This window comes from Bufo bufo, chromosome 4, assembly GCF_905171765.1.
Source record: "Bufo bufo chromosome 4, aBufBuf1.1, whole genome shotgun sequence".
Classification (NCBI taxonomy): Eukaryota; Metazoa; Chordata; class Amphibia; order Anura; family Bufonidae; genus Bufo; species Bufo bufo.
Window position 1 is genome coordinate 594,475,991 of NC_053392.1, and position 15,220 is coordinate 594,491,210.

General features: G+C 44.2%; 1 protein-coding gene across 2 annotated transcripts in view; it reads left to right on the forward strand.

Annotated features, from left to right (window-relative positions):
- The window catches only part of MIA3 (MIA SH3 domain ER export factor 3), an 87,184-nt gene that overhangs the window by 9,212 nt on the left and 62,752 nt on the right, over positions 1-15,220 (forward strand). For both annotated transcript variants that reach the window (XM_040430469.1, XM_040430470.1), the window contains exons 4-6: positions 113-3,467; positions 5,439-6,065; positions 6,298-6,425. In XM_040430469.1, the coding sequence (XP_040286403.1) occupies positions 113-3,467; positions 5,439-6,065; positions 6,298-6,425 (4,110 nt within the window). The remainder of the gene's footprint in view (positions 1-112; positions 3,468-5,438; positions 6,066-6,297; positions 6,426-15,220) is intronic.

Here is a 15,220-nt window from a genome sequence, read left to right on the forward strand (position 1 = left end):
CATATGGATCTCTATAATCTTCCAGATGCCCAGTTCTGATAACTGAATTCACATTGTACTATTTACTTGCTTAGAAACTGTTTTCTTCTTATTTTTTATTTTTTATTTTCAGGCAACAGATTTTGCTTGTTTTGAGGATGGAAAAGATAACTTCGATAGTTACGATGTCAATGAACTTTTACAAAAACAAAAAGGAAGCACAACTAGTAGTGAAACATCACCCGGGGCATCGCCCTCCCCAGAGATGGAAACACCACCTGTGGAGACATCTTCTGCAGTCTCTGAATCTCCTTCAGAAGAGCAAACCGTTATAAAGGATAAAACGGCAAAAGAGGAACCTAAAATTGCAGAAGGTGAGCCATCTTCTTCAAAGTTTGGATTAGACTTGGAAGAGTCTGGAAAAACATCAGACCTGCCTTTAGACGTTGGCACAGCACCAAATGATCCTTCTGCTCCAGAACCTGAAAAACCAAATGAGGATAAATCTGGTTCAAGATCAGAACCCATAGCTGAGGAGCCATTTGATTCAGAATTAAGAACGGTAGCTGGGGATTTGTCTCCATCTGAATCTGCATCTTCTGATTCACCATCTGAAGAGCCATCCACTTTGAAGTCTGGAGAACAGTCAGGAAGTGTTTTAGAGTCTGCAAAACAAAAAAAAGAGCCACCTGCTTCAGATTTGGAGAAATCTAAAGGGCATTCTTCTGCATCAGAATCGGTAGATCTACCCACTTCCGAACACCAAGAAAAAAAAGAACAACCCCCTAAAAGCCCTGGGGAAGACAACACTGAAGCGAGCAAGCCGGCAGATACAGATCCAACAGAAAGTGCCATTTCCCCAAAAGATGAAAATGTACATAGTCCCATTGTAAATAGTCACTATAAAAATTCTCAGGAAGACAGTGTTGCACAAGACATATCAAACATAAAAAGCAAATCACAAGTGCCAGATAGTGAACAAGCCAAAAATGATAGCATTTCTCAGGGAGAAGTTAAAGAATCTAATGAAAAGAATAAGGACTTTGATTCCTATACCGTTATAGACAAAGAACTGACTCAGAAATTGAAGACTGAAATTGGCTCAACAGGTGATGCTATTGTGTCTGATGATGAGAAGACGAGAAGTGTTACATTGGAGGATGAATATCTTGATGAAGATGAGAAAAGAGAATATGAACCCTATGAAGCAGAGTTTGAAGAAGACATTTCTGAGGGCTCTGTGGAACCTCCTTTGTTGTCTTTTGAAGAATCTGATGTCAAGTCATTTGATCATACAACTTTTGAAAATGATTCTACCTCTAGTGCCCCACCAGAGGCAAAAACAACACTTGCTGAAGATGAAGTGAAGGTCTCTGTAGATGTTGGACATGCAACACCCCTAAAACAAGAAAAAAACATACTGACCACATGGGGAGACACTTTCTTTGCCATCGTTAGTGGTGGAGAAAAAACACGGGATGTCACTGATCTGGATGAAACAGATTCCGAGGAAGAAGAGGATGAAGAACCAGTTGAAGAGTTGGAAGATGACAATAACCTGTATTTAATTGCTATGGAGAAAAATAGTGTAAGGCATAAAAATTCTGAACCACCTTTCGATGAAGACTTATATATATTAGAAGAAGAAACATTGTCTGCTGTTGAGGGTGATCAAGCTTCGCAAACCAAGCCAAAGATCAATGTTACTTCTAACAGCTCATCTGAAAATGCCGATAATTTGTCCTCTAGCACTGAAACTCCTTCTTCCAAACATGAAACTGATCCGGAATCTGTAACCGAAGAGTCTGAAGTCCTGGATCAAGCTGATAAAGTAGATCCAGAATTAACAAAAGAAACCCCAGTTGAGACACAGGAAACTTCAAACAGTGAAAAAGATTCAGACAATATCTTGCCATCATCTAAAGATAAGAATTCATCTACACAAGAGATAACCAAGTCTGTGGAAGATGCTGAGTCAACAGGCTCAAAAACTGATGATAAAGAAACTTTGGAAGATCCAAGTACAGATCTTAAAGAAAAGAAAGAGCTAAATATAGTTGACACTGTTCTTGATCAGGCAGCTCCAGAAGATAATGAAGCTATGAAGCAGAAACTGCCGTTATCTGAGGATTCCAAGCTCGAAAAACTCAAAACTGATGAAGATAAAACTGGAGAAATAAAATCAAATAAAAGTGATTCAGAGTCATTGGAAAAGGTTGACTTAGGGGATAAAAAACCTACAAATGACTCAGTTGAACTTTCAAAAGAAGAGAAAGATACTACAACAGAAGAATCTGCAGATAACGCTGAAGCAGATGATAAACCTATTGAGAACCATTTAGATGACAAAGAGGATGACGGTTCACCCGAAGAAGAAAGTACAAAGCATTCAGAGCTTCCAGGTAGTCCAACCAACACAGAACAAGAACCTTTGAAATCAGGTGATTCCGATGCGGAAAAGAAAGAAGACAATGTGCCATCAGACCATCCAGACAGTACCTTACAAAATGTTCCACAAAAAGAGGTCCATGCGGAAGAGATGACCTCATCAGAGATTGATGGAGAAGACATTGATGAAGAAAACGAGGATGGAGTATTGGAAGATGAAAACGCTGTTAATGCCACACGATCTAGTCAACTAGAAACTAAGAGTAATGGTACTGACAATCTCGATAGTTTGGAGTCCAACATGACAGTACCTGTCGAAAAAGAGACTGCTCAAGAAATCTCACCTGAAAAAAAGGGCACACAAAATACACAAGCTTCCTTTGTAGAAAATGTTGAAGATGAAAATAATACTGAGGACGAACCAAGTAAGGAGGAAATGGCAGCAACAAAGGATGAAGGAAGAATCAACGTTGATGACAGTCTGATAAAGAACACAGTTATAGGTATTCAACAGGAGACTCCAGCAGAAGACAAGAAAACAACCAAGGAAGACATTGAAGAGAAAACAGACTCTGACAAGACAGCCAATGTAGAAGACCTTGAAGGAGTAACTGAGGAATTGGATGATGACTCCACATCTTCAGTGAATGATACACTAGAAGAGGCGTCTTATCTTGAAAGCATTACCACCCTTTCTATCATGAGGGATCATCTAAATGAATCCCGCATTGCACAGTTCACAGAGTACCTCGGCCTTGACAACTTGATGAGACTGGAAGCCATGTTTCATGACATGGATTCTAAACTGAAACTCGCACGAAAAGACAATGTACGTCTGGATTATATCGACAAAGCTCTGGATGAGATCTTAGAAGCCTCGGAAAGCAATATACTTGACTTTGTTGAGAGTGTCTTGGACTCTAGAGAGGCAAGTGAGGATCAGATCCTTGCAGCAGAGAAGGAAATGTTTGATGAGGAGGCAATTTTGCTGGATGACATCCAGGAGATCTCGTACAAGCTCCGACAGAAACATTCAACTCTAAGTGATAGTTCTGTGCTTGCTCCAGAAGCCCAGGACCCAGATGTAACGGAAAAAGGAGGTAAGACTAGTTTTCTTCTGTAGTTTTAGTGTATTTCTTGTACTGCATTACAATGGAACTGTATACAGAAAGCAAAACAGCAGAGATCATCATCATCATCATGAACAGTAGACTTCCATCAGACATGTGCTCCAGGTACCCAGTAACATAGTAGGGTACTAATGAGTTCTCTACTTCCGGTACAATGTTAGGATACATAGTTCTATCAATATTTGTTAGCATCCAGTAAGTTATCTTTAATCCTACAAGCAAGGATGATGAATTGAGGATCCCTTTCAATACACAGTGGTCTTCCAGATGTTAAAGGGGTTGTCTCACTTGAGCAAATGACAGGAGCTGGAAATAAGGCCGTGGATTGAGCCAGAAACAGAAGCAGCTCCGTTCACTGTGTACCACTTGAAATGTATCTTTGCTGCAGTGTGTCAGCCCGACCACTACACTGTGGACCCGGCCTTCTGCTTCTGGCTCTGTCCACTGTTTTGTTTCCAGCCCCTGCTAAAAACAGTTGATCGGTGGGGGTGTCAGACCGCCACCAATCTGATTTTGATGATCTATCCTGAGGATAGGTTATCAATATCTACAGGCTAGAAAACCCCTTTAAAGAGGTTGTATTATTAGGGCCTAAAATGTGTGCACTCCACTAGGGGTGGGCGATATGCGATATAAATTTGGGCCACGATATGGATTTTCCCTATATCGCCGGACCGCGATATGATCGCGCTCTCTGCGCGCACCATTTTCTCCTGAGCCGGCCCAGTGGAGCCACCAATGAATGTGCCGGCCATATCCCACAGGGTCCCCCTCCTCCCCCCCATCATTGGTGGCAGTGGGCAGTTCCGATCGGAGTCCCAGTGTAATGCTGGGGCTTCGAAAGGTTACCATAGCAGCCAGGAGTCACGCTACTGAAGTCCTGCTGGCTGCGATGGTATGTTAGTGAGCAGCATTATACTCGCGTGCGCCGTGGCCGCCGGTCGCTCCTTCTTCTGTCTGTGTGGCGCATTGCTAATGCTTATAGCATTAGCAATGTGCCGCACAGACCTATGAGAAGAAGGAGCGCCCGGCGGCCACGGCGCACGTGAGTATAATGCTGCTCACTAACATACCATCGCAGCCAGGACTTCAGTAGCGTGACTCCTGGCTGCCATGGTAACCGATCGAAGCCCCATCATTACACTGCTGGGACTCCGATCGGAACTGCCCACTGCCACCAATGATGGGGGGGAGGAGGGGGACCCTGTGGCCACTGCCACCAATGATTAATACTGGGGAGGGGGGGTGGGTTGGAGGGAGAGGCTGGGGGGGGCGGATGAGAGGCTGGGGGGGGCGGATGAGAGGCGGGGGGGCGGATGAGAGGCGGGGGGGGGGGATAAGAGGCTGCGGCGGCGGATGAGAGGCTGGGGGGCACATGAGAGGCTGGGGGGCACATGAGAGGCTGGCTGCCATGGTCAGCTCCCTGTGTTGTGTGCACAAAGCACAGGGCAGCAGGGAGAGTGTAAAGTCCTATTCACCCTAATAAAGCTCTATTAGGGTGAATATGACAAGGGTTCTAGCCCTTAAGGAGGCTAATAGTTATTAAATAAAAACTAACAAAAAAAAAGTTTAAACACCCCCCCCCCCAAATATAGAAAAATATATATATCGCGATATATATCGCACATGCTTAAAATTATATCGCAATATAGATTTTAGGCCATATCGCCCACCCCTAACCTCCACACTGTAAGACTCAGAATGACTATGCATTATTTAAATGGATAGAATGTAATACCACTGTTCTCCTACAGTGGTCACTGCAGGAGATGTGTGTGCCCCTCTGTACCTTAACCCACCAATATCAGATGATAGCTGGGAACTGCCAGACCCTTGGTGATCAGCTGGTCATCTGATCTAGAAAATGATCTGTCCATTTCTGTTTGCATTGAAATTTTCAATAAAAAGCACAATATTTGATGGTTGATTTGCTTTCTACAGACAACACAGCTGCAGATGTGAAGAAAGAGGAGGACACATCAGATAATGAAGAGAGCGCAGTGGAGGAAGCCACTGTACTAGAACCACAGGTGGAGGAGACCTTAGAACCTAGTCCAAAGGAGGAACCCACAATACTGGAGCCACAAGTGGAGGAGACCATAGAGCCTAGTCCAAAGGAGGAACCCACAATACTGGAGCCACAAGTGGAGGAGACCATAGAGCCTAGTCCAAAGGAGGAACCCACAATACTGGAGCCACAAGTGGAGGAGACCATAGAGCCTAGTCCAAAGGAGGAACCGACAATACTGGAGCCACAGATGGAGGAGACCTTAGAACCTAGTCCAAAGGAGGAAACCACAATGCTGGAGCCAAAGGTGGAGAAGACCTTAGAAAATAGCACAAAAGAGGAACCCACAATAGTGGAGCCAGAGGTGGAGAAGACCTTAGATCTTAGCACAAAAAAGGAACCCACAATAGTGGAGCCACATGTGGAGGAGACCACAGTACAACCACCAGGGATCCACCACGAGGAACCAGAACTTGTCCCTCCCACTGATGATCCTGTGGATTCAAGCACACCTCATCTAGATGTAGACCTATCTCATAATACGGAGAGACCAGAACCAGGTGAGAGACCCACTCTTTTATGTTTTACCATATTGCTCTTACTACTGATTAATGCATATCATATACGCCTGTGAACTTGTTGGGTAGAGTTCTCCTTTAAAAGCTAAATCTACACATAACTACATACCATAAGAAGCCCAGGTTATACCAGCATGCTCCGTATCACTATATGCACGCACTTTTGTGTAAGAGACATACCCCATGTGTAACCCTCTTTCTTCTTTACTTGCAGTCACCTCTGTTGATAAAGGTGAAGCAGAGACAGGCGAGGCAGAATCCGTGTCTTTGTCATCTGCCTTCTCCTCGATGACCAGCTCTCTCCTAGCAGCCAAGAAAGGTTTTGCCCCGGTTGCCACCCTGGTAAGTCCTTGACATGGAACCAGTTTTTATTGCTGCACTCATCCTTGTCATAGTGGTGGTCCCATAGGGATAACCCAGTGGAGACTCTAGGAACAATATATAGGGGGGGGCACATAAGATATCACAGTCAAAAATGGGGGGGCACTAATAATTTTTACCACTTAACCCCTTAGGGACCGGGCTCCTTTTCACCTTAAGGACCAGGCCATTTTTTGCAAATCTGTGTCACTTTATGTGGTGATATCTTTAAAACGCTTTGACTTATCCAGGCCATTCTGAGACAGTTTTTTCGTCACATATTGTACTTCATGACACTGGTAAAATGGAGTAAAAAAAATTCATTTTTATTTATAAAAAAATACCAAATTTACGCAAAATTTGGAAAAATTTGCAAATTTCCAAATTACAATTTCTCTATCTTTTTATAATAGATAGTAATACCTCCAAAAATTGTTATTATTTTACATTCCCCATATGTCTACTTCATGTTTGGATCATTTTGGGAATGACATTTTATTTTTGGGGGATGTTACAAGGCTTAGAAACCACCCACAATTTACCCCATTCTAGAAACTACACCCCTCAAGGTATTCAAAACTGATTTTACAAACGTTGTTAACCCTTTAGGTGTTCCACAAGAGTTATTGGCAAATGGAGATGAAATTTAAAAATTTAAATTTTTGGGCTAATTTTCCATTTTAATCAATTTTTTCCAATAACAAAGCAAGGGTTAACAGCCAAACAAAACTCAATATTTATTGCCCTGATTCTGTAGTTTGCAGAAACGCCCCATATGTAGCCGTAAACTACTGTACGGGCACACAGCGGGGCGTAGAGGGAAAGGTGCGCCGTGTGGTTTTTGGAAGGCAGATTTTGCTGGACTGGTTTATTTACACCATGTCCCATTTGAAGCCTCCCTGATGCACCCCTAGAGTAGAATCTCCATAAAAGTGACCCCATCTAAGAAACTACGGGATAAAGTATCAGTTTTGTTGGGACTATTTTTAGGGTACATAGGATTTTGGTTTATCTATATTATATTTTTGTGAGGCAAGGTTACCAAAAATAGAAATTCTGAAATTTCATCTCCATTTGCCATAAACTGAGGAACACCTAAAGGGTTAATAGTTTGTAAAATCAGTTTTGAATACCTTGAGGGGTGTAGATTCTTAGATGGGGTCGCTTTTATGGAGTTTCTACTCTAGGGGTGCATCAGGGGGGGCTTCAAATAGGACATGGTGTAAAAAAAAAGGCCATCAAAATCTGCCTTCCAGAAACCATACGGTGTTCCTTTCCTTCTGCGCCCTGCCGTTTGGTCATACAGCAGTTTACGACCACATATGGGGTGTTTCTGTAAACTGCAGAATCAGGGTAATAAATATTAAGTATTTATTTTTTTCGTTTTAGCTGATTTATCTTAGGTAGGGGCTCATTTTTTGCGGGATGAGAGGACGGTTTTATTGGCACTATTTTGGGGGGCATATGACTTTTTGATCGCTTGCTATTACACTATTTGTGAAGTAAGGTGACAAAAAAAGACCTTTTTTTTCACCGTTTTTTTTTTTTTTTTTTTTACCATGTTCATCTGAGGGGTTAGGTCATAGGATATTTTTATAGAGCAGATTCTTATGGACGCGGCGATACCTAATATGTCTAGTTTTTGTTTTAGTGTCTCAAGTCTGAGAACCAGTTTTTTTATCCGATGTCAGTGCTAAATTGGGATATAAATTTAGTACTCCATGGAAGTGTGATACTCCCTGAAGCAACCAATAATGCAGAGGCCCGGATGATCGGGGCACGTGTCACATTGAGTAGTGGTGTCCTTCCGTATCCCCCTCCTGTGACACACTCTGCACTTTTTTGGGTTCGTTCCTTCTTTCCAGTATGGGGGACCACACCTGGAAAGTGTTGGCCAGGGACGATCCGGGCGCCTCCAGTTCCCGAGGTACTCCGGCCTGCTCTTTCCCGGTCCGAAAAGATCAGGTCCTTGAGGACTGCCTCATAGAACTGGAGGAATGTCCCTGTGTTGCCAGCGGTTCGGGATAGTACAAAAGAGTTGTACATGGCAACCTGCACCAAGTAGACCGCAACTTTTTTGTACCATGTCCGGGTTTTGCGCATGGCGTTATATGGCTTGAGGACTTGATCAGAGAGATCAACTCCTCCCATATACCGATTGTAGTCAACGATACAATCGGGCTTGAGGACCGTTGCCGCGGTACCTCGCACAGGGGTGATGCCGTTACCGTGAATTGTGGACAGTACAAGGACATCCCTCTGTCCTTATATCTGACCAGCAACAGGTTTCCAGTGGTAAGGGCACGGGTCGCTACCCTGGGGATAGGTACCTGGAGGGGGTGGGCAGGGAGGCCGCGTTGATTTTTCCGCACGGTCCCACAAGCGGACGTGAATCTGGCGGCGAGGGACTGGAACAAGGGGATACTAGTATAAAAGTTATCCACGTACAGGTGGTAACCTTTATCTAGCAGTAGGTGCATAAGGTCCCACACGAGTTTCCCGGTAACACCCAGAGTGGGGGGACATTCTGGGGGTTGAATACAGGAATCTCGCCCCTCGTACACACGAAACTTGTAAGTGTACCCTGAGGTACTCTCACAAAGTTTGTACAGCTTCACGCCATACCTCACCCGCTTAGAGGGAACATACTGGCGGAAAATGAGTCTCCCCTTGAACGCAATGAGAGACTAATCAACCGCGACCTCCCTTCCAGGTACATAGGCCTCAAAAAATTTGGCCCCAAAGTGATCGATGACCGGCCTGATTTTGTACAGGCGGTCATAGGCAGGATCACCTTGGGGGGGACATGCTGCATTATCTGAATAATGCAGGCATTTCCGGATGGCCTCAAACCGGGGACGTGTCATGGCTGTACTGTAAAGTGGGGTCTGGTATAGGACGTCCCCACCCCAGTAATGCCTGACACTAGGTTTCTTGACCAGGCCCATATGCAGCACGAGGCCCCAAAATGTCCTCATCTCGGCTGCACTGACCGAAGTCCAGCCACCGGGCCTGGCCAAAAAGGAGTCCTGGTGTTGAGCTATGAACTGTTGGGCGTACAGGTTCGTCTGCACCACCATCAGGTTCACAAAGTGGTCACTGAAAAAAAGACAAAAAAAGTCGTATTCAGTGAAGCCCACTGTGGAATTCCTGGATTCCTGGTTGGCCTACAAAATCAGGAATCACGGGCTCAAAATGCTCTGGGGTACACCAGACAAGTTCACCGGCAGGGGGCTCCGGTGGACTTAACTGGTGGGCTTGAAAACTAGTACGAGCCCCAGAGCTGCTCGTACTAGTGTGGGCCACAGGGTCCCTATCATGGCGGTCCCCTTGCTCTGCCGCCTTGGGGGCTCATCATCATCGCTAGATGATGAGAAGGACGCGGATGACAAAAGGAAATTGGGGTCATCCTCGTCGTCACTGGGGCTCTTGGACTCGGAGGAAAGCTGGGCGTTTGCCTCCTCGGCCCGAGAACATCCGGCGGGCTATAGGGGAGTGTGTGTGTGTGTGTGTGTGCGTGGAAATCTTTATTTGGTGTGCGTGTGTGTGGGGGCACAGGTGTTCACGTACTTAACCTAAACCTACAGAAAAAACTAAAACTAAAAGTGAATTGATACTTTTCCATCATCCTCCCGTCTTCTGGACAAATCATCCTACCACCCCCAATACTGTGCCGCGGTGCTCCCCAATACTATACTGCAGAAACAGATAAACCCCCTGGTAATACTAGTACAATGCAGATAGTGCCCTTCAATAATTATTGGCACACAGTGCCCTAAAATAACTGCGCCCAGCAAATAGTGCCCCTGACACTAATAGTGTAAACATAACGTCCCCCAAAAATAATTGTGGTAAGCTGATACTGTGCCAAGGTGCCCCCACAGTAATAGTGCTCCCAAAAGTCCCACCAATAGTAATAATTCTCTGCTAGAGCACACATGGTAGTAATAGTGCTCCTACAGTGCCCCCAACATGTCCCCACTGTGCCCCAGAAGTAATAGTGCCCATACTAGTAATCATGTTCCCCATAGACCCCCAGTAGTAATAAAGCCCATCATAATGCCCCCCAGTGGTAATAATTCACCTTATAATGTGACTGAAAAATTTCCCCTTTTAACCACTACAGGACCGCCGTACGCAGGATTGCGTCCTGGCGGCGGCCCTGTTATTCCTCCTGGACGCGCTGGCGCGTCCTCTCGCGAGAGGCGAGATTTCCTGTTAACGCGTGCACGTTCACAGGAACCGAAGGTAAACGAGTGGATCTGCAGCCTGCCAGCGGCGATTGTTCGCTGGCAGGCTGTAGATGCGATTTTTTTTTTTAACCCCTGAAGGGTATATTAGACGCTGTTTTGATAACAGCGTCTGATATACCTGCTACCTGGTCCTCTGGTGGTCCCTTTTGCTTGGATCGACCACCAGAGGACACAGGTAGCTCAGTAAAGTAGCACCAATCACTACACTACACCCCCCCCCTGTCACTTATTAACCCCTGATCACCCCATATAGACTCCCTGATCACCCCCTGTCATTGATCACCCCCCTGTAAGGCTACATTCAGACGGATCCGCAAAACACATACAGACGTCTGAATGGAGCCTTACAGGTGGGTGATCACCCCATATAGACTCCCTGATCACCCTCCTGTCATTGATCACCCCCCTGTCATTGATCACCCCCCTGTAAGGCTCCATTCAGACGTCCGTATGCGTTTTGCGGATCCGCGGATCCGCAAAACACGGACAACGCGGATCCGCAAAACACGGACACCACGGATCCGCAAAACACGGACACCGGCAATGTACTTTCCGCATTTTGCGGATCCGCACACTGCCAGAACTATATAGAAAATGCCTTTTCTTGTCCGCAATTGCGGACAAGAATAGGACCATGTTCTATAGGCTCTACAAAAAACGCAGTGTTCGCCCGATCAGGCCTGATCTTGTGCGCACACTTGCGTTCAGTCCGCCCCACCGCAGTGACAGAATTATTTTTTTTCTAATCACTGCAAAAACACCGTAAAATCGCTGCGGCGCTGTAAACATCACTTTTGAGGGGCATGGCGAGTTCATAGAAGTTTCTTTTTTTTTTTGGCACAAGTTAGCGGAAATTGATTTTTTTTTTGTTTTTTCTTACAACGTCTCATATTCCACTAACTTGTGACAAAAAATAAAATCTCACATGAACTCACCATACCCCTCACGGAATCCAAATGTGTAAAAAGTTTTAGACATTTATATTCCAGACTTCTTCTCACGCTTTAGGGCCCCTAAAATGCCAGGGCAGTATAAATACCCCACATGTGACCCCATTTTGGAAAGTAGACACCCCAAGGTATTCGCTGAGGGGCATGGCGAGTTCATAGAAGATTTTTTATTTTGGCACAAGTTAGTGGAAATTGATTTTTTTTTGTTTTTTCTCATAAAGTCTCCCTTTCCGCTAACTTGTGACAAAAAATAAAATCTCCCACGGACTCAATATGCCCCTCAGCGAATACCTTGGGGTGTCTACTTTCCAAAATGGGGTCACATGTGTTTTGGGGTGTCTTTTTACATATACCCATGCTGGGTGAGAGAAATATCTCTGTCAAATGACAACTTTGTATAAAAAAATGGGAAAAGTTGTCTTTTAGAGAGATATTTCTCTCACCCAGCATGGGTATATGTAAAAAGACACCCCAAAACACATTGCCCAACTTCTCCTGAGTACGGAGATACCACATGTGTGACACTTTTTTGCAGCCTAGGTGGGCACATTCCAAAGAGCACCTTTCGGATTTCACAGGGCATTTTTTACACATTTGGAATTCAAACTACTTCTCACACATTAGGGCCCCTAAAATGCCAGGGCAGAATAACTACCCCACAAGTGACCCCATTTCAGAAAGAAGACACCCCAAGGTATTTCGTTATGGGCATAGTGAGTTCATGGAAGTTTTTATTTTTTGTCACAAGTTAGTGGAATATGAGACTTTGTAAGGGAAAAATAAATAAATAAAAAAACATAATTTTTCGCTAACTTGTGACAAAAAATAAAAAATTCTATGAACTCATTATGCCCATCAGCGAATACCTTAGGGTGTCTACTTTCCGAAATGGGGTCAGTTGTGGGGTGTTTGTACTGTCTGGGCATTGTAGAACCTCAGGAAACATGACAGGTGCTCAGAAAGTCAGAGCTGCTTCAAAAAGCGGAGATTCACATTTTTGTACCATAGTTTGTAAACGCTATAAATTTTACCCAAACCAATAAATATACACTTATTGCATTTTTTTTTTATCAAAGACATGTAGAACAATAAATTTAGAGAAAAATTAATATAGAAATGTATTTTTTTTTAAAAAATTTTACAACTGAAAGTGAAAAATGTCATTTTTTTGCAAAAATTTCGGTAAATTTTGATTAATAACAAAAAAAGTAAAAATGTCAGCAGCAATGAAATACCACCAAATGAAAGCTCTATTAGTGAGAAGAAAAAGAGGTAAAATTCATTTGGGTTGTAAGTTGTATGACCGAGCAATAAACGGTGAAAGTAGTGTAGGTCAGAAGTGTAAAAAGTGGTCTGGTCATTAAGGGTGTTTAAGCTAGGGGGGCTGAAGTGGTTAATGCCCCCAGTTGAGCTAATGTCCCCATAGTGCCCCCATAATGTGCCAGTATAAAATACCACTATATAGTGCCCCCAGTAAATGCCCCCATAGTGCTCCTCTCCCCTCTTCTTCCTAGTGTCCCCCATAATGTACCAGTATAAAATACCCCATATAAAATGCCCCAGTAGATGCCCTCAGTGTCCCCCATAATTTGCATGTATAAAATACCCCTTCTTAGTGCCCCCCATAGATGAGCCCATAGTACTCCTCTCTCCCCTTCCCCATAGTACCCACCATAATGTGCCCCAGTATAAAATGCCCCTATACTGAGCCCCCCATATAAAATACTCCTTCTTTGTGGCCTCAGTAGAAGCCCCCAATAATTTGCCAGTAAGAAGTGCCCCAATAGATGCCCCCAATCATGTGCCAGTAACAAGTGCCCCCATAGATGCCCCCCATTCATGTGCCACCATTGATGCCTCCCAATCATGTGCCAGTAACAGGTGCCCCATAGATTCCCCCCAATCATGTGCCAGTAGTACCATATAAAAAAAATAAACACATATACTTACCTCCATCAGGCTGGCAGCGATGCGATGCAGCCTCTTCCGGCCTGTGTCCCGCGCTGTACGGCTCAGGCGGCGCGATTACGTCATCGCGCTGCCTGCACCGGCCTCTAATAAGCTGCCGGCCTGGTGCCTGCAAAATAACCTCCCCTTTAGCGACGCCTATGGGATAACCTCTATGTAAACCAATCCACCCCAGGAATCGGGTGATATGACTACGGTGGAAATTTGTTACTGAGGTTCATGACACTAACTGATAATATCTTCTGAGCTTTCCTAATATAAATGGAAGTCCCCCATAGATCTGCACAGCTTAGTGTACACTGCCACCTAGTGGCATCTGGGGGTACTGTCCTATTTGTAAACAGAGAAAATAACAGCCAGTCTTGTTGTAAATTGGCGCCCCAAACTGTTGATGAGGCTTCTCTCAGGAGGCAGCTTTGACTGATTATATGCGGCATATGCTCATGGTGCCAGAATTAACGCAGCTCCCGTTCAAGGGAACGTAACCCGATACGGCCAGGACACTTGGCGTGGGGCTGTGCTTGTTTCGGCGGCTGCGGGGAACAGGTGGCAGTACCGGGTGTCGGACCCCTGCGGATCGGATATTGATGACCTATCCTGCGGATATCCTGGGGTCATCCATATCAGGAGCCAGTTAGATTCTAACCACAGCTCAGGGCGAATTCACACAGACGTATTTTGTGGCATTTTTCAGGACTTTCACTTTTTTTTTTTTTTTTTTTGTTTTATGTGGAAAAAAAAACTCCAGCTCCGAGCTCCAGGTGTTAGCTGAAAGTTTAAGGGAAGTATGATTTGTAGGACACACAGTCGTTATAGTTTTCATTTATTTTTTATTTTTTTATGCAGCATTTTCAAGCTATGTGTGTTTTTTTTTTTTTCATGTTTAATATTGCAGATTGGCACAATGGCAGTAATCATAAATTTATGGAAAAATGCTGAATGAAATGTATAAAGAAATATAAATAGTAAAAAAAATGGATGACACTAAATGTCCATTAAGATTATACCAGTTATTAAATGACCCCAAAATTATACATAAATAAATGATAAAAAGTGACAGAAATAATAATAACGCCAGCGCTAATATGTTGTAATTCTACACTTGTATCTCTCTATATCATTATTTGTTCCGATCCTGTAAACACCCCCAGGAATGCCCGGGTCCCTCATACAGAACTTACTTACCTGGTCCCCGACTCCTACGTCCCTCCAGGTCCCTGACCGGCATCTCCCCATTGTGCAGACCACATTGGCTGCACCCTCCCATCGCCGGATGTTGTGATCTGCACGACGGGGAGATGCAGCGTCGGCCGCGCAGGGATCCGGAGGGACGCAGGCGTCGGGGACCAGGTAAGTAAGTTCTGTATGAGGGACCCGGGCATTCCAGGGGGTGTTTACAGGATTGGATAACCCCCTTTAATGTGTGCGCACATAATATTAATCACCTTTCGTGAGACCCTCGCGGTATGATATCAAAGAAAAAAAATCCAAATTAAAAACTGTTAAAATTATTTTATTATTGATTTAAATTGATTTTATATTTTTTCTCTTATATTTCCCTTCATTTAGATTTTTTTCATGCCTTAAAAATAACCGTTTTAATTAA